This window comes from Hippoglossus hippoglossus, chromosome 5 (genome assembly GCF_009819705.1).
Source record: "Hippoglossus hippoglossus isolate fHipHip1 chromosome 5, fHipHip1.pri, whole genome shotgun sequence".
Classification (NCBI taxonomy): domain Eukaryota; kingdom Metazoa; phylum Chordata; class Actinopteri; order Pleuronectiformes; family Pleuronectidae; genus Hippoglossus; species Hippoglossus hippoglossus.
Window position 1 is genome coordinate 13,420,318 of NC_047155.1, and position 16,796 is coordinate 13,437,113.

The following is a 16,796-nucleotide window of genomic DNA, read 5'->3' on the forward strand; positions in this document are numbered from 1 at the left end:
TAGTCACAAATGGACATAGAGGTCAGGACCCAGAAAACCACAGCTCGTCTATGCAGAGACAGAATCAGGATGCACATGTAGATATGATGATACAGGGTTTTTTTTTGTGTTCAGAGACTGATGGGAAACAATTATTAGCCTGGACATGTGACAGTCGTTTAATGGGAAGGCGGACTTTGTTGATTCTTCAGTTTTAGAGACTTTAGAGCTTTAAAACTGTAAAAAAAAAAAAAATAATAATGAAAGTGAAAACATTGAAATGATTGACTGGGCAACACAGTATATTTTTGTCTTTGTTCACAGTGTATTACTTGCTGGTGATGTACTGTCAGATTAAATGATTTACATAAAATCATAGTGTTTATTTGCACATTTAAAAACAAATTCTTGAACAAAAAGTGATGTGTCTCTTCTTTGAGTACAATAAATAAGGTTTACAGAAATCCTTGTCACATAAATACAACATGTCAGCATTGAATTACTATCTACTTGTATAGGGAACATAGCTGGTTTATTTGTACTTCATATAAAAGTAAGAGGTCACCATAATGTAAGAGAAAGTCACTGCTCATCTGTTAACTGGACATAGTGTCATTATTTACTGTTCGAGTATAATGTGATAACTTTTATTGAAATAGATCTACTGATTGCAGATAAACAGTAACATTGCTTCAGCGGTGAAAATAAAGTGTCCCTTATTAGATCAGTAACTATATATCTTCTCATTTTACCACATAAACTGTAACAACAACTAAACTGCCCATTATTTCTCTGAGAGACATCTTTAGATAAAAATATGAAATTGTCAAGTATCAAAGAAAAAAACCTGTAATTATTTCTTGGTGCTGTATCTGAGCTTATTTCTGTTATCGTTACTGCAGAGTATTAACCCTGTGGTACAACAGTGAGGTATAAATATATATCTAACCAAACTCTTCTGGGATCTGTCCCGGTATCCTGAATCCAGTCTGCCCAGTTTGATCCAGAGTGTTTCTGGGACTGGGTGTGGCAAAGCTTGCTTGTGTCTCTAACGTGCAGCTGGTCCTGTGGAGGAACTGCAGGAAGTTCTCGGGACCTGAGCCCTCGTGGCTGGACAAAGCCAGATCCACGGGCCGGGCCGCGTAGCAGCGCCGCAGCTTACAGAGCTCCTCCCTGATCTGACGATTAAGAAGCCCATAAAAAAATGGATTAATAGCAAAGGAGGAATAGGCCAGCCAGATAACCGTCTCCTCCAGGTCCTCGGGGATGATGGGTGTTGCATGTAGCGTCAGGTGGAGGTGGAAGGCAAAGTAAGGCAGCCAGCAGATCAGAAACTGACCAACGATTAGCACCAGAGTGAGAGCAGCTTTACCACCGCCAAAGGGACGGTCACGCATCCTCCTGCGTGGGGCGTTGCGGGTTGTGATGATGGTGGTCTGGCTGTTTATTGAGTCAGAGCGAAGCTTCAGTTGATTAGTTGTCCACGAGGGCAGAGGTCCATGCTGGCGGGCGGCCACACGTGCAACCTTGTACACATTACAGTAGACAGCAAAAATCACAACAGCTGGCAGACAGAAACATGTGACACTGAAGAACACAGAGAAGATCCGTCTGTGATCACTGTGGCTCCAGTGCAGCGAGCAGTGTGCAGCACTGATGGTGCTCAGGCTGCCGTAGGACGGCCACCCAAACACAGTGGACAGCCCCAGCACGGCAGAGGTCACCCACACCATCACCATGACAGCTGCAGTCAGCTTCAGCGTCATCTTCACCTCGTAGCGCATAGGGTGGACGATGTAGTAGTAGCGCTCCACGCTGATGGCCGTGATGGTCAAGATAGAGGCAGCTATGAGGATTACATTGAGGAATACGTACACCTGACACTCCAGCACAGTGAACACCACGCCAGCAAAGTACGGAGAGCTCGACACAATCCCGAGAGGCATGAGCAAGATGGCACAGAGCAGGTCCACCGCACACAGGTGACAAACAAAGGCGAATTTCCTGAGATGAGGGGCTTTTATGACAACAACCAGAACAGCAGTGTTGGCCAGAAGTGCCAGAACATTCATGGTCACCATGAAAAATATCCCTGTCAGGTCCTTGAAGCGTGTATGGGGGTTGGGAAGGGTGCCCAGGTGTCTGCTGGGTGCTGAGGGCACTGGCGCCCATGCGGCGGTGCTCTCATTGTAATCAGGGTTCGGGAATGAACTGTTTTCCTCCATGATTCATAATAAAGCTTTCAAAGTGCACATCTGTACTCCAGACTCCCCCATTGTTCAGCGATGAGGCAACAGAATCCTTTAGACATCAAATGAAACACACTTCACTCCTGTGAAGAGAAAATAAAATCCATTAACACAGGATATTCAACATTTGTGGAAACTCGTGTTCAACTGGATAAATTGCATTAGCGGATTTTTTGTGTCACTTTTGGGAAAGAAGCTGTGAACACAGCACTGACGGATTGTTGCGATCAGTGAGCCGGTCATTGTGATTGGACAGCAAATATGCAAAGGCTCATGGGACTGTTTAGTGTCCTGGATACAGAGCGACATTATATTTCATTTAGAGCATAGACGGAGATGGACCAAAAGTGAAGCCACAATTACCAACTGGTGGCCAGCTGCAGTAAAGGTAAGAAATCCTGGCCAAAACTAAAAAGTCAAAGTACAATCTCCAATATAATTTTATCAAAGAAACTAATGTATTCCTTGTCATCCCCTGATCGTTACTGCAGACTGTGGCTCCAAATATGTGAGACAGCAGTGTTTCGTATCTGGGATATTTTGGCTTCATTTCTGAATCGTGAGAGGAAGAGGAGATTTGTCATCCATCTTCATATAAAGCCCACGGTTTGGAGTCGGTCACTTGTTGGATATATAACCAATAGACAATCTCAATTCGCTCTCATTTTGGACTCCACCATTTTTTAAGTGACTTTTGGATTTAGTCGCTAAATGCTCGTCTATGTTCACCAGCGAGTCGCCAGCTGTGTCCGTCTGAGGCAGAATAAAACAACGCATGCCAAAGTTGACATAACAATGACAGCGCTATGACATCATCAGGACAGACAAAGCTCCTCCAGAGCCACAGAAGACATCACTGTTGGTTTATTGCTCTAAACATGACACACACAATGTATCTTAACTGATAACATGCAGAAATGACTTTTTATTCATAATCTTTCCTCCTACCAAACATCCACAGAACCTCACTGCATTATCATAACCTTCAAGGGAACACACACAGTATATGGTGTTGGGAGGTTAATCAATAAGTGTTCACAGTATTTGAGGGGATATTTTACAGGGAATGCTCTCTCTCTCTCTCTTTCTCTTTCTCTCTCTGTCTCACTCTCTGTTTAGTGGGAGCGACTTGATCAATAGGAATAATTCATGGAGGACACTCCGTCTCTCCTCCGTCCGTCCCTGTCCTTTTGAAATGAAAGATAATGAGTGTGCTTGTTTTAGCCCAGCTGCAGGGAGCTGGCCACATTGATTAGTATGTATTCAGAGTCCCCCTGCATCGCACCATCAAAGAGGAAACCTCTCAGCCACCCAGGTCTGACCCCGAGGCATTCTGTGCTTTCTCACGAATACATGTGTTTACTGTACGTTAAACACTCTGCAGAATATAACATCCTAAATTGTACACTTTCTTTCCTGTGAATAGTGCAGCCACTGTCTACACATAATCAGGTTTCACATGAACGACTGTGGAAGATGCTGTGTCCTCAATACATGTGCCAGTGATCCACTGATGCTCTCCCTCCCCTGCTGTAATCTTCTCTGGTGGCATGCAACACATTTGCTCTCAGATTTATCCCCAACAACAACATGTACATTTTCATGCACGTTATGTAAGGGTGTCCTCGTTTTCACCGTGTTCCAGCCTCAGCCTCAGCATATGCTCCGTCCACGTTTTGCTTCTGAGGGGATGATCATTTTCTATCATGTCTATTTATTTATTTAATCTCCTCTTGTTATTAATTCATGAGAAAAACATGCAGTGCATTTCGCCTTTGCTGTTGTTCCTTACCTCTTAGACAGACATAAATAAATCACCATTGATTAATCGTTTTCTACATTATAATGAGGATGAGGTAAATATGCACAATTTTTAATCCCTCACACAGGGAAAATCCCATAATCCACTTTGTGATGCTTTTTTAAAATTATGCTAACAACCAGTTTCATTGCCTTTATGTATTACAATTGATTACCAATATTGTTTTGATATCAAAGACAAAAAATATATATAATTTTATGAATAGGTATATAAAACATAAATAGGTACAATCAAATTTAAAAAACTGAAAATAACAATGTACATTTTATTAATCCAAGATATGTAAACAGTTTTTTATAGAAATAAAACATATTGCATGTGTTCCAGTACATTTCTATAATAGGTATATAGGCCCTGTTCTGTCCACTAACAGAATGAGGTTGGCCTTGTTATTCCTAATGCTGAAAAGGTTAACAGCTGTTAATCGTGATCATAGTTTTCAGATACGACTGGTTATTAATATCATTTGCTCCATCTGAGTGATTCTAAATATTTTTGTGTCTGTGTTAACTACACGGACTAAATGTCTACAAGTTCATTAGAGGTCAAAATCTCACCCCATCGTAATATTCCAGGACTTTGCAGAGGTTTGCAATGCACAGTGGAACGTTGATGCACTCAGTAGAATATGTATGTACTGTCATTACAGTATCACAAACAAATCTATCTTCATTTCAATGTTTCTTCTTCAAAGTTTGATATAACTGTAAAAAAAAAAAAAGAAGGTTTGTCTCTCCACCACCACTGACTCAACGCTGTCTCAGCAAGAAAGAAAAAAACTTACCAAGTACCTCTTACATTTTGGCTGCAGCTCCACCTAAACAAACTTTTCCTCTGAGTCCTTCCAAAGCTTTGCGGTGACTCATTGTGAATCCTCAGAGGTCAGTCCTCGGGCTTTGCCTCCAGCTCTGGAGAAAGTGCTGATCCACTTGACAGAGCTCTCTCAGGAACCGTGTCGTCCTGTTGCAACTTCTGATGAAAACTGCTATTTTTTTCCCAAAGAATCAGACAAATGAAGCCTGAAAAGAGACCCCAGGGAGAGCTGGGACTGACAGAGAGAGAGGGAGAGAGAGAGAGGTGATGTGCTGCGGGTTCACTGAGACAGAACAGCTGGTTTGTAAGAAGGGAGGGGGAGGAGCCAGTGGTTGATGATTGTTCACATCACATCTTTCAAGAGGAGATAACTGTCAATCTGAACCCCCCCCCCCCCCAACACACACACACACACACACACACACACACACACACAGACACAGACACACACAAACACACTTTTAATCATATTCATTATGAATCTTTACTATATGGGTTTTAAATAAATTATAATAAACCGAGCTTTGGACCCCATGAGCTCCACTGGTCCTGATAAGGTCAGTGTTTATGCTGGAAAGGGGCCTTAAATTCAGTTTGTAGAATGTGGTGACATCTAGTGGTGAAGTTGCATGTTGCAGCTGAATACCCCTCACCTCACCTTCCTCTTCCAAACATGAAAGAGAACCTGTGGAAGCCTTCAGTTGTAATAAAAACTCAAAAGGTGTTTAGTTTGTCCAGTCTGGGCTACTGTAAAAAACATGGCGGCCTCCGTAGAGAGAACCCGCTCCTGATGTTAATGTAATGTATTTAATATATAAAGGGCTCATTCTAGATGAAACACGCTAGTGATATCCAATGGATCCCTTTCACCTAAATCTTACACTGGACCTTTAAGACGTAACAAGAATTAATACAAAAACACACGCTCTCTCTCTCTCTCTCTCTTACATCAGTCAGTGTGTGGCTGTGACTGTCACACACTGTCCACTGTCTTCACACACGCTCCTCTATTCTCTTCTCCAATGAGATGCTTGCTTTCGCTTGGATTTCGTTCACCATTTCCCACACAAGAGGATACTCATTGGCATAATGCATTCCCTGGCCCCTTACCCTAACCTTAACCATCACAACTAAATGACTAACCCTAACCCATAAACCTAATTCTATCCCTAACCTTAAAAGCAAGTCTTTCCAAAAAATGTCCTCACTCCATAAGGTCTACCCTCACACACACACACACACAACTTTCTTCTTCAGATGGAGTTGATCCTATTCCATGATTCCTCCCAACTGCACCCTTTAGGGAAGTGGGATAAATCCTTGGATAAATCTTTGCAGCGCCTGTAAACAGAGCGCAGCACTGACATCTGCTGGTCCCGGTTAAAAGTAAAACTATATTCCTGATGGAACACACTACACCGACGGAGGGATTCAAGTGTTCCAAAGGTTTATTGGCCCTTACATGGTGAAGCACAACAAACAGAGAAGTAGAGTAGTAGATGTTGTGGAAGCAGGAAGATCACTTCTGGCTTATTCTAAAACTACAAAAGTTGTTCTTCAAAAACACTTGATGCATTGCACAATTTGTAAAGAACAAGGTACAAACGAGATCTCTATCATTTCAAACAGTTCCTACGTTAAACACACAACGGCTGAATAAATGTGGTCGACTTATCTAGACACAGCCACTTACTACCGCAACTGAAATAACGTTTTATTGTCGACACCACGTGACATTTTATAGTGCCGTCCAGTGACCTCATTGGGTCACCACACTAACCTTCACACTTTTTGAACATACAGTACAGCTGTCAAAGTAAAAAAAAGTAAGAATTCTGAACGGAAAAAAAACAAATAGTTAAAAACCTATTGACCACACGGACTAGATTCCATTACTGAATAAACTAGTGGATTAACAAAGATAATCTGTCACTCGTTTCTACCAGACATGAAAACCAGCAAACCAACAAATACAGACAGACTTGAAATGCTATAACTGAGAGTCACTTCTCATTGGTTCATTTTCAGGCAGGAGTGACGCATCTTGACAAAAGCTTTGATCGATTATCACTTTGTTTTCAGCTTTACTCAAACCCATCCTCTTCTTTAACAGTTTGTCCTCGTTATTCAACTTTGTGCGTATCGCAGTCTTTATTTGGCTGCCGTCAACACCAAACTTGACGGCCACATGCTCTGGAAAAAGAAACATTATTACGTTTTAATCTCAATTTTGTTGAATCAACACTAAATATAACGAGCAGCTCTGTGCGCTTACAATTTAATGACCCTGTTCAGACCGGGTATTAACATCCGTCCTGAGAGAGCCAATCACAAGCCGCCCGTTTTAAGTTCCTCTTTTTCACGCTTACACAGCAAAAAAAGGATATGGCCTCATAAATCCCAGACCACCTCTGAATGCGGTTTGAGTGATCGGATCAAAGGATGTTAAAATCCGATCTGAACTGAGTCAATGATGATCAAATGTTCTGAAACTTACCAATTATATTCCTGAGGATCTCTGGTGGTAGCTGAGGCTTGTGACAATCATCTCCAGTGAAGGTGTTCCTCCGGCCCTGCAGAGAGTGCGTGGCCAACGTTTCTCTGTCAAAAAGTATCATCAGCAGCGCTGACGTGTATTTTTTGTAGTCCGCGATCTCTGCGATGCGCTCATAAAGGTTTTTTGGTACTCGGAGATTCTCAGCGAGAAATAGAAAGCTGTTGTCGTCCTGAGGGAAAAACAAAGAAAATAATGAGTTCCAAAATGAATCTGATCATAAAAAACATCTTTAAACTGTAGCACAGACAGTGAACAAGTTGAATCCTCCCAAAAATTGTGCTATTATTACAGGATGAGGAATATGTGACCTCTGACCTCTGGGATGTTATGAACTGCTCTCATCTCAGGCTCAGCCAGGAAAGAGATGGCTTCATCTTGAGAGTTTTGAGATTCAACTCCTGCTTCGCCTCCTTGAAGAACATGATCCAGGGTGACTCGCAGTTCATGTGCCGTGTGCCTCATCTGCATCATGAGAGTGTTCATTTCTGCAAAGTGTTGAGTCTGATTAGAAATGTTGACGCTGTTTATTCTTTATACTATTTAAATCATTACATTGTATATTTACAGTCTAAGCTCTGAGCTGCTTTAGGAATGGAAAGGAGATCATAAATCTTAGTTCTGCAGAACAACCAGAAGTCTGTCAAAACATCTTGTGTCACACAGTCCAGATGTTAATTGGAAAACCGTCTCTACATCTCGTTACTTTGGTGGAGAAAAACTAAATGGATTTGATTGGACCACATATTTAGATTTTCATATTTTAGGCTCCAAATATGTGAGATGGAAATTTTAGGAAAATTTGAAGAAATATGAATGAAAATCAATACTATTGGAATAGAAATGTCTGTGGAAGAAAAATTCCATTTAAATCCAGGTTAATATCCATTCATTGATTAGTGGATAATTGATTGAAAAATTATGTTAATTAATGCACTATAAATACATTTTTTTAAATTTAATTGCAAGTTAATTAACTAGCATCAAACTACACTGTACTTTCCAAATTAAAGCAATAACTTTAATTTCTATAAACAAAGTTTTTTTTCATTTCAAAAGGCTTCAACCTTGACAATGCAACACGTGTAATATGTGTTTATTGATGGAATACAACCTTCTCTTTGTGTCATTATATCTCCCACATTTACAAAAGTGTGACAGAGATGACACCACGTTCCATCTACCTGTATGTATCAGAGAGAAACGACCGTCTATGTCCTGTACACAGACAATAAAGTTGACTTTGAGGATTGAAGAAAGCTATGATCACAATGAGTCACCAACTGTGTGGCTTCAACAGACACGTCTATATATATATATTTTGAACATATTAATTGATACATGAAGAAACCATCTGTTCCCACCTTTCATCTCCCTCAGCTCCCTCTCGGCCAGGATTCGACATCTGCGTTCGTACTTGAGTTGAGCCTGCAGCTGCTCGATCTTCATGAGGAGGCTGATGGTGTCCGTTCTGATGCCTGGACTTGCGATGTGCTCCTCGTCAAACTCAATGTTGTCATTCTGCAACAGGGGAACAGTTCAGATCAACACTCGAGATGAAGATGGTGAGGCTGATGTGCTCACTGACACACTCACAGACCCTCACCTCGTTGCTGTGGAAGGGGGAGTAGCTGGACTCCTCGGGCAGCCCATACTTCTCCACCTCTGGATCACAGCCAAACTCCGCAACATCTGGACAGACCTTTATCATCTTCATGGGCAGCTGTGCTGGGCTCGTCCCTGCGCCTCGCTTGGGTGGCATGAGGATGGAAAACTCTAAAAAAAAAGAAGGAAAAAAAGAAAAGAAAAGTGAAAAACGATGTGAAGAGAGGACATGGGTGGTCAGCTGACTCCTCAGACATCTTTGTTTTTTCTGCACAGGTTGAAATCAAACTTTTGGGCTCAACTTTTTTCCACTTCTCTCTTTTACTCACGATTTATCTTAAACTCATCCGTGAGAGACAAGGATGAAAAGTTAGTTCCTATTGCATCCAAACCCCCCAAGCCCCCGGACTCCCGAGCCTCCAGCTGCGGACAATGAGGGACACAACCTGTCCTCCAACACATTACCGATACATTATCAATACGTGTGATCGAGGGGAGGCTCACCTGGCAGCTCGGCTCGACCTCAGGGATAAACTGTGACGACACTCACTGAGGACAAAGCCAGCGCAGTAAACGAAAAAATACTGCGTAGTAGAGGAAGTAGTAGTACTACTGCAGTAGTACACTACATGGATCCTCCTACAATTACGGCTCAATTAAAACAGCCACGCAAATCATTTGCGGTTGAATATGCGTGAAATGCTGAATGTTGAGATTATCTCCCACCACAGAGGCTGCACATGTTTGTATTATGACCGTGTTTAGATTTTTTACAATTGTGTGCGGAACTAATTTTCGGAAACTTATTCCCCGGGGGAAGAATTTTACTAAGTACAGTTTCCTGCTCAGGAACAAATTACAAGTTAAACCAATGCAAACGCAGAGTTTCAGCAAAAGGCGGGACAATGGGGAGATACCGCTTCCAGCAGCCAATCAGCGCCTGAGTTGAAACAGTGTTGCGCTTCCTAGTTTGGTTGGCGTGTACCCATGTGGGTTCAGAGCCGTGTTGACTTGTGGAGGAATCTGGTTTAGTTTGAGACGCCTCGTTTTAATATGTCGTCTTTTTTTATAAAGTCGAAAGAAAACCCCAAATCAGCAAGAAAGGGGAAATATGTAGCGGCGCCGAAACGAAAAGTAAGTTAGCACAACTGTTAGCAAGGGAGCTAACTAGCAGTTTGACTCGCCGGATGTAACCTGTCGCTCAAACACGTTTTACACAGTTTTTAGTGCTAACGTATTGTTCTTATAAAACTGTAACACCGGTGTTTTCTCCTGCTGCAGGGAGATGGAGATCCCGGGGCTAAGAGCAAACTACGAGAGAAGAAAACCAACGCCAGATACAACGAGGAGATTTCCAGCGACTCTGAAAATGAAGGGTGAATTTCCTCACGTGTTTGTTATAGATATGAATTCATGATTGCTCCCCAGCTGTTGTGAACTCGTTCTGTCCGTGTGCTCAGCCCCATCGGGTCCAGGAAGAGACCGGTGGTCGAGGAGAAGGACTACGGGGAGACGCCACAGGAGAAGAAGCTGAGATTAGCCAAACTGTACCTGGAACAGCTGAAGGAAGCAGGTAAACTCATGTCTTCCATGTGGCATGCAGGTCTGACGGTGTAGTCAGTGCAGGCGTTTGTTTATTGTGTGATGTCTGTCGTTATCAGATGAAAATAAAGCAGAAGCAGAAGACTTTGAGACGGATCTGGTCGCAGGAAGACTCGAAGAAGAAGTGGTAAGTGTGACAAACCAGTATATTCGAGGTAGGGCTGGACGATATGGCAAAAACAAATCTGTCAATATCACGCTAAATGTCACATTGTTTCTTGAAAGTTTATAGCATGATTATTGTTCCTGAGTGAAGGTTGGGGTTTTAAACTCCCTCGACATTGATTGTGGATTTAATGTTTAAGATCATTCACAGGTCTATGTTATTTATCTTTGTGTGCATGTGTTTCTCCTCAGCTTGAACAGAAAGGAAAACTTCAGCGATTTATTGCCAAAGATGTGAGTACATGAATTTCAATGTCTTCGGCAGGAATGTCCACGATTCTCGATACCAAATTTGATACCAAGGCGAAAAAGAAAACAGTTAATCCCATTAACTTCACCACACACTCCTTTTATTAACAATATTTTAACATACAAAACACAAAAGTGGCTATGTAGCCTTCAGGTGATAAATAAAAAGAAAAGACTATTAACATTATAAAACAGAATAGTGGCATGTGGGAAAATTGTGAGATTTGAGTTATCAGGTATAATTCAATGGCTGCACACGCAATGTACTAACATACACACACACACACACCTATATGCTTTGGTACCGAAGTATCGGTTCTCGTGACATTCCTAGTCTCGGTTATTTTACCTGGGTAAAAAACTGTTTATAAACAAATGGCCTTTTATTTGATTTTCCATCTTTCTTTTTTAGCTCGTACAACCAGAAGCTTCAGAGATCCGTTTGTTAAGAGGACACAAACTTCCAGTTACTTGTCTGGTCATCTCCCCCGATGACAAGTGCATCTTTTCTGCTGCCAAAGACTGCTCCATCATTAAGTGTTAGTATACAATGAAATCCTATGAAGCCATTTTATGAAACTTATAGTTGCCAAAGCTTATAGTTTTGTTCTAGAGTCCGAGTTCAGTTTCCTTTTTCATACATCTCAAGGGGATGTGGAGAGCGGGAAGAAACTGCACACGATACCCGGTGGAAGGAAGGGCACAGGGGATCGGCATGTTGGACACACAGCCCACATCCTATGCATGGCCATATCATCAGATGGAAAATACTTGGTGAGTTGTGCTCAGTCAATATATTCTGCTTCTGTCGGTTTTGGAAAACCTCCATATTTAACCACTGTAGCCAAGAGCTTCCTCATATTGTATTAACACCCACTATCTCCACATCTTTTCAGGCGACTGGAGACATGAACAACCTGATCATGATCTGGGAGGCAGAGACCTGTAAACATCTTTATAAATTCACAGGACACAAAGGCCCTGTGTCGGTAAGCTCTCCCTCCCTCTCTCTCTCCCATTTAAAAATATCTTCAATGTTTTTTTTTTAATCTTCTATCTGAGGTTGACCTGTGAATTATAAACTGCCTCTTTCTTCTCAGGGTCTGTCTTTCAGGAAGGGATCTCATGATCTGTACAGCGCATCTCATGACCGCTCAGTCAAGGTCTGGAACGTGGATGAGAATGCATATGTGGAGACTCTGTGAGTAACTAATAATGAATCTCTGCTAACACTCGCATTTCCTCTTGATTGTGTGAATGTAACTGTGATTGTGAATCTCTGCAGCTTCGGTCATCAGGATACTATCACAGGACTGGACAGTTTGAGCCGTGAGCGCTGTGTGACCACAGGAGGACGGGACCGCACCGTGAGGGTGTGGAAGATAGCTGAGGAGTCCCAGCTGGTTTTCCATGGCCACGAGTGAGTCTCTCTCTTTGTCTGTTGCTTGTGCTTCTGAGTCAAGCTTGTTTAAACCAGCGAGGAACCAGTTCACATTTGTTAAGTGTACTGGCAGGTTCGTAAATGGTAAAAAAAAAAAGATCTTAAATCAGTGAATGTTCACAACAGACATGATCACTTCTTCAGGATTTTTTATTTTTTTTATTTTTTTTTAATGAAGATCTCCGCCTCTTCTGGAGAAGTTCCCAAAAACACCCTTTGGTAATGCAGATTTTTAGGCCCCTAGTATTTATTCTGCTCGTGGTTCCATCACAGGCCAGAGAGACAAACTGTAATTAGAACTGCAGTTAGTAGAGCACAAGCCTCCGCCGAGACCCAACAGTCCCCTCGTGAAACCACAATAACAGTCAATAGATCTATCTGCATCAAATTTCAGACACACGTAAATATCAGTCCCCTAAATATGCCAGATTTTTTTTAACTTTATGCTCCATGAATTATTCTCTTAGAAATCAACAAAACATAATAAAAAAAAAGCTATCTCACAATGTTAAAGAAAGTGGGGAAAAAACTCTGTATCCTCCTGATACAGACAAACTCAGATGAAAACAGAACCTCCGTGGTGGAGGTAAAAATCATGAGGTGTCTTCATTGTTTATTTAATATCTTGTACCATATCAATAATTCTCTCTGCATTGGTCCTTTGTGACTAACTGATACTTCTGACACTCGTACGATACATACAGAAAGACTGACATCATCTTTTTTTACTCTGTCCCCCTACAGGGGTTCAATCGACTGCATCCAGCTCATAAATGAAGAGCACATGATCACAGGAGCTGATGATGGGTAAGACACGAGTTGCAGTTTAATTGTCTGTGACCTCACCGTGCTTACAGATCCACTCATGTTGCCCTCTCTCAATTTTATGCACGACCTCAGCTCTGTGTCTCTTTGGAGTGTCAACAAGAAGAAGCCTCTCAGCACTGTGAAGAAGGCGCACGGTTGCCATGGTGACGCAGGGCTGCAGCAGCCTCATTGGGTCTCTTCAGTGGCGGCGCTTCACAACTCGGATACTGCCGCCTCAGGTGCCTGTGGCTGTGAGAGTCCTCTTCACAAGCTTTTTAATAACACATCAAAATGTCCAGGACGCTTTCAATTAACTTCTCATTATTTCTTGAATAAAACTTAATCAACATAATTAATACATTTACTTATTTTAGTGTCATACTAGTACATACTTGTGACAGTGGTTTCACTCATATGTAGCTAAGCTGTACTTGCAGTGTTATACTTTCTATTAGTAACAATGTTTTTTTTCTGTACAGGTTCACACAACTCACATGTGCAGCTCTGGAAGTGTGGCCAGAATTACCGTGGGCTGGAGCGTCTCTTCACTGTACCAGTGGTAAGCTCCTACCTCCTCCTCTCCTTTGTTAATATGCTCGTGTTTACATAAGATGCGTTTTCAACTAAGTTCACGTTATTTATAAATATTCATGTACGCTTTCCTGGCAGCCACATCAGCTGCATTTTCAAAATGTCTCACTTTATTTCCCCATCTGCTCTTGTTCCCAGTCTGGTTTTGTCAACAGTCTGAAGTTTTCGAGCTCTGGTCAGTTCTTGGTGGCAGGAGTTGGACAGGAGCACAGGTAACTGAACTTAATGGTCATGTTTCCATAGTAACTGTCTGTAAAGTTGCTGTCGGCTTATTAACGTTATCCCAGGCTCACTGTCAGTGATGGAAATGTCCACTGGATGGCAGTGTTGATCAGTTGGACAGACTCAAACTCTGTAGTTATTTACACTGGGTAAAAGTTAGTGAGCTGTTTTTGGATGGTAATATATTTTCATTTCCTGACTTGAGAATAGGGCAGCACTATGGTGCAGTGGTAAACACTGTTGCCTCCTGGTTCTTAATCCCGGTTTTGCCGCAGTCTGTCTGTGTTCAGTTTGCATGTTCTCCTCGTGTTTGCATGGATTTTCTCGGGGAGTCAATCTCCATCCCACAGTCCAAAGACTTGCAGATTGAGGTTAGGTTAATTGGAGACTCTAAATTGACCATAGGTGTGAATGTGAGCGTGAATGGTTGTCCTGTGATGGGCAGGCGACCTCAATGTCAGCTGGGATTGGCTCCAGCCCCCCCGTCACCCTCAGGAGGACAAGTGGTATAGATGATGGATGGATGGATGAATTGAAAATAATCTTCTTCTCTCAATTCTGTACAAACAAACATCATTCAAGAAAGAGTCAGCACAGAACCGACTGGCTTCACAGACTAGATGAACGTATATGCCAGAGGAGTGTGGTCATGTTGCTGAACTCATCAGAAAAGTACTTATTCTATATGTCAGTATATTTCATGCTACACATCCAGCCAGCTCACTTACCCTGAATGTGACGACATCGGTCACCTTTAAGGACAGTTTATCCTCTAATTTGATGAATAAATTCAGACACGTCTCCATGAATCTGACCTTAATTTGAATTTAAACGACTCATAAATGTTGCTTTAATTAGATTTGCAGATTTTGTTTGTTATGGGGGGTTTTCTGCTTCCTAAAGTTATTAAAGCACTGTAATTAAAATCAGAGTGGACATTCTGGACGTATCCTGAAGGATAAAGTAAGATTTCATTTCCCTCTGTAATAGGAACTCAAACAGCCAGTCTCCTCGGGCCTGCCTCCAAACTTGACAGTCAAATATCAGATTGGCTTCAGTAGAGCACACACCTCCGCCAAGGCCCAACAGTCCCCCTGAAATCCAAATCTGCCATGTTTGCTTGGACATAGTTCTAAAACTATTAGATTATATAAACTGTTGAGCTGTTACAGGGTTTTATCTCTATTTGTTACCTTACAGCAGCTGATAACATCCTGCCACCCTATGAAACCACTTTTTAAGTCCACAACATACAGATTTTTATTTGGATCTGCACCACATTTGCACACACTCGTATATATCAGTCCTCTAAATATAATTTTGAAATCAAGACCCATGCAGTATTTCCTCAGAAACTGGTGAAAATGGCAAGAAACGCCTTATCTGACAATGTTAATTACAGTGATTAGAAACAGTCCCAGGTCCGCTGCCAAATTGAATGTGTTCGTTCTTGGTCCTTGTCCCGTTCTTCCTCCAAGTTTTCCTGGAAATCCAATCAGTGTTTTTTGCGTTATCCTGCTGATTAAACTAAACAAACAGACAGTGGTAAAAAAACATCGCCTCCTTGGTGACGCCGATCATTTCTGTGAGTTTCTATTTGTGATCTTGCACAATATTTTGAACATTAGGTTGTATTTCCTCTGATGTCTGATTGACATTGATTCTGTCTTGTCGCACAACTGATCTGTATAAAGGTGCGAGACTCTGCAGGATGAGGGTTAAACACCAGTGTTTATTTTTGGACATCATTAGATCTCTTTGTCACAGTTCGAAACTCCAGTCTGTAAAAGAGAGTGAGGTCATGAAACAAACTTTGATCCCGTTTGGGGTCGGTTTCACATTTTGCTTCACATGTAGTCTGTTTGGTGTGAATACCTCTGATTCTCAGTGTCTGTCTCTGTCTGTTCAGGTTGGGCCGATGGTGGAGACTAAAAGAGGCCAAGAATGGGATCTATGTTATTCCTCTGAAAAGGAAGCCTCCAAATCCAGAGGAAGCCAAAACAACTGAATAGTCCAATAGTTATGTGCCTTTTTGTAAATTAAAAGTTAAAAAACTGCTCATGTTTCAAGTCTTTGTTTATCCAACAGATATTAAAGCCTGGTCAATTTTGCATTTGCACTTTCTTAGTTTCCCTGCAGGTGTCTTCTGGGGCTTTGTCAGAAGCTTCACTCTCCTTTTCACTAATACATACCATGGGTTTTTGAACACATTTTCATTCATTTAATAATGACATGTACATTACAGAAATGTTAAGAGGGAAAATCCATACTTTCCACTTTGACAGTCAAACATGTTGAAGGCTGCGCAGGCTTCAGATTCAGTTAATGTATATTTTACAGACCAGGCAGTGGGTGGTGTCTGTACAGATGGTTATTGCAATTTAATGTCAGGAGACTTCCATCAGTATAGACGATGAAGTCCAGGTTTTTGATACTTTTTATAAACACTGTACATCTATAATTTCATATTCTAATAGGTTAAGAGCTGAGCACCAACATAAAGCAACTAGAGCAAAATGAACAATCATGCACCTGCAAAAAAAGGGGATGTCAACATAACATTTTTAGCTTCCCTCCCCTTTTTTACTCATTAAATTTAGAATATGTTCAATAAAGTAAAACTACATCCATTTTAAAGTAAGTTATTTTGGTTTTAAAGAGGGAAAAACTAAATCCCTTCGTGCAAAAAGCTCATTA

General features: G+C 41.6%; 3 protein-coding genes across 6 annotated transcripts; 1 reads left to right on the forward strand and 2 right to left on the reverse strand.

The window, feature by feature from the left end:
* Window positions 1–358: 358 nt before the first annotated feature.
* On the reverse strand, window positions 359–5,128 carry si:ch211-213o11.11 (probable G-protein coupled receptor). 2 transcript variants are annotated; one of them, XM_034586364.1, is made up of 2 exons: window positions 4,842–5,128; window positions 359–2,311 (listed from the first exon to the last, which is right to left on the reverse strand). In XM_034586364.1, the coding sequence occupies exon 2, from the start codon at window positions 2,202–2,204 to the stop codon at window positions 924–926; it is 1,281 nt and encodes a 426-aa protein (XP_034442255.1). In that variant the 5' UTR covers window positions 2,205–2,311; window positions 4,842–5,128; the 3' UTR covers window positions 359–923. The 2 variants fall into 2 exon arrangements, with proteins under 2 accessions (XP_034442255.1, XP_034442254.1); XM_034586363.1 differs by having other exon boundaries at window positions 4,835–5,128.
* A 1,159-nt stretch (window positions 5,129–6,287) lies between these two features.
* On the reverse strand, window positions 6,288–9,812 carry LOC117761966. 2 transcript variants are annotated; one of them, XM_034586367.1, is made up of 6 exons: window positions 9,352–9,812; window positions 9,024–9,193; window positions 8,782–8,938; window positions 7,736–7,905; window positions 7,361–7,589; window positions 6,288–7,056 (listed from the first exon to the last, which is right to left on the reverse strand). In XM_034586367.1, exons 1-6 carry the CDS (start codon window positions 9,482–9,484, stop codon window positions 6,854–6,856), a joined length of 1,062 nt encoding a protein of 353 aa, XP_034442258.1. In that variant the 5' UTR covers window positions 9,485–9,812; the 3' UTR covers window positions 6,288–6,853. The 2 variants fall into 2 exon arrangements, with proteins under 2 accessions (XP_034442258.1, XP_034442259.1); XM_034586368.1 differs by having other exon boundaries at window positions 9,527–9,809.
* A 146-nt stretch (window positions 9,813–9,958) lies between these two features.
* Window positions 9,959–16,155, forward strand: rrp9 (ribosomal RNA processing 9, U3 small nucleolar RNA binding protein). 2 transcript variants are annotated; one of them, XM_034586359.1, is made up of 15 exons: window positions 9,959–10,156; window positions 10,304–10,398; window positions 10,483–10,595; window positions 10,684–10,751; window positions 10,982–11,023; window positions 11,451–11,577; window positions 11,688–11,812; window positions 11,935–12,027; window positions 12,139–12,239; window positions 12,324–12,458; window positions 13,224–13,286; window positions 13,380–13,537; window positions 13,766–13,845; window positions 14,016–14,089; window positions 16,009–16,155. In XM_034586359.1, exons 1-15 carry the CDS (start codon window positions 10,076–10,078, stop codon window positions 16,109–16,111), a joined length of 1,458 nt encoding a protein of 485 aa, XP_034442250.1. In that variant the 5' UTR covers window positions 9,959–10,075; the 3' UTR covers window positions 16,112–16,155. The 2 variants fall into 2 exon arrangements, with proteins under 2 accessions (XP_034442250.1, XP_034442251.1); XM_034586360.1 differs by having other exon boundaries at window positions 13,380–13,525.
* Window positions 16,156–16,796: the final 641 nt, after the last annotated feature.

Bases quoted from the DNA above. Each gene is read 5' to 3' on its own strand.
- si:ch211-213o11.11 (XM_034586364.1), bottom strand. From the start codon at position 2,204: ATGGAGGAAAACAGTTCATTCCCGAACCCTGATTACAATGAGAGCACC.
- rrp9 (XM_034586359.1), top strand. From the start codon at position 10,076: ATGTCGTCTTTTTTTATAAAGTCGAAAGAAAACCCCAAATCAGCAAGA. The intron at 10,596-10,683 runs GTAAACTCATGT...TGTCGTTATCAG, and splicing joins GGAACAGCTGAAGGAAGCAG to ATGAAAATAAAGCAGAAGCA. The intron at 11,813-11,934 runs GTGAGTTGTGCT...ACATCTTTTCAG, and splicing joins CATCAGATGGAAAATACTTG to GCGACTGGAGACATGAACAA.
- LOC117761966 (XM_034586367.1), bottom strand. From the start codon at position 9,484: ATGTGTTGGAGGACAGGTTGTGTCCCTCATTGTCCGCAGCTGGAGGCT. The intron at 9,194-9,351 runs GTGAGTAAAAGA...CTTTTTTTTTAG, and splicing joins GGATGAGTTTAAGATAAATC to AGTTTTCCATCCTCATGCCA. The intron at 7,906-8,781 runs GTGGGAACAGAT...AACACTTTGCAG, and splicing joins GGAGCTGAGGGAGATGAAAG to AAATGAACACTCTCATGATG.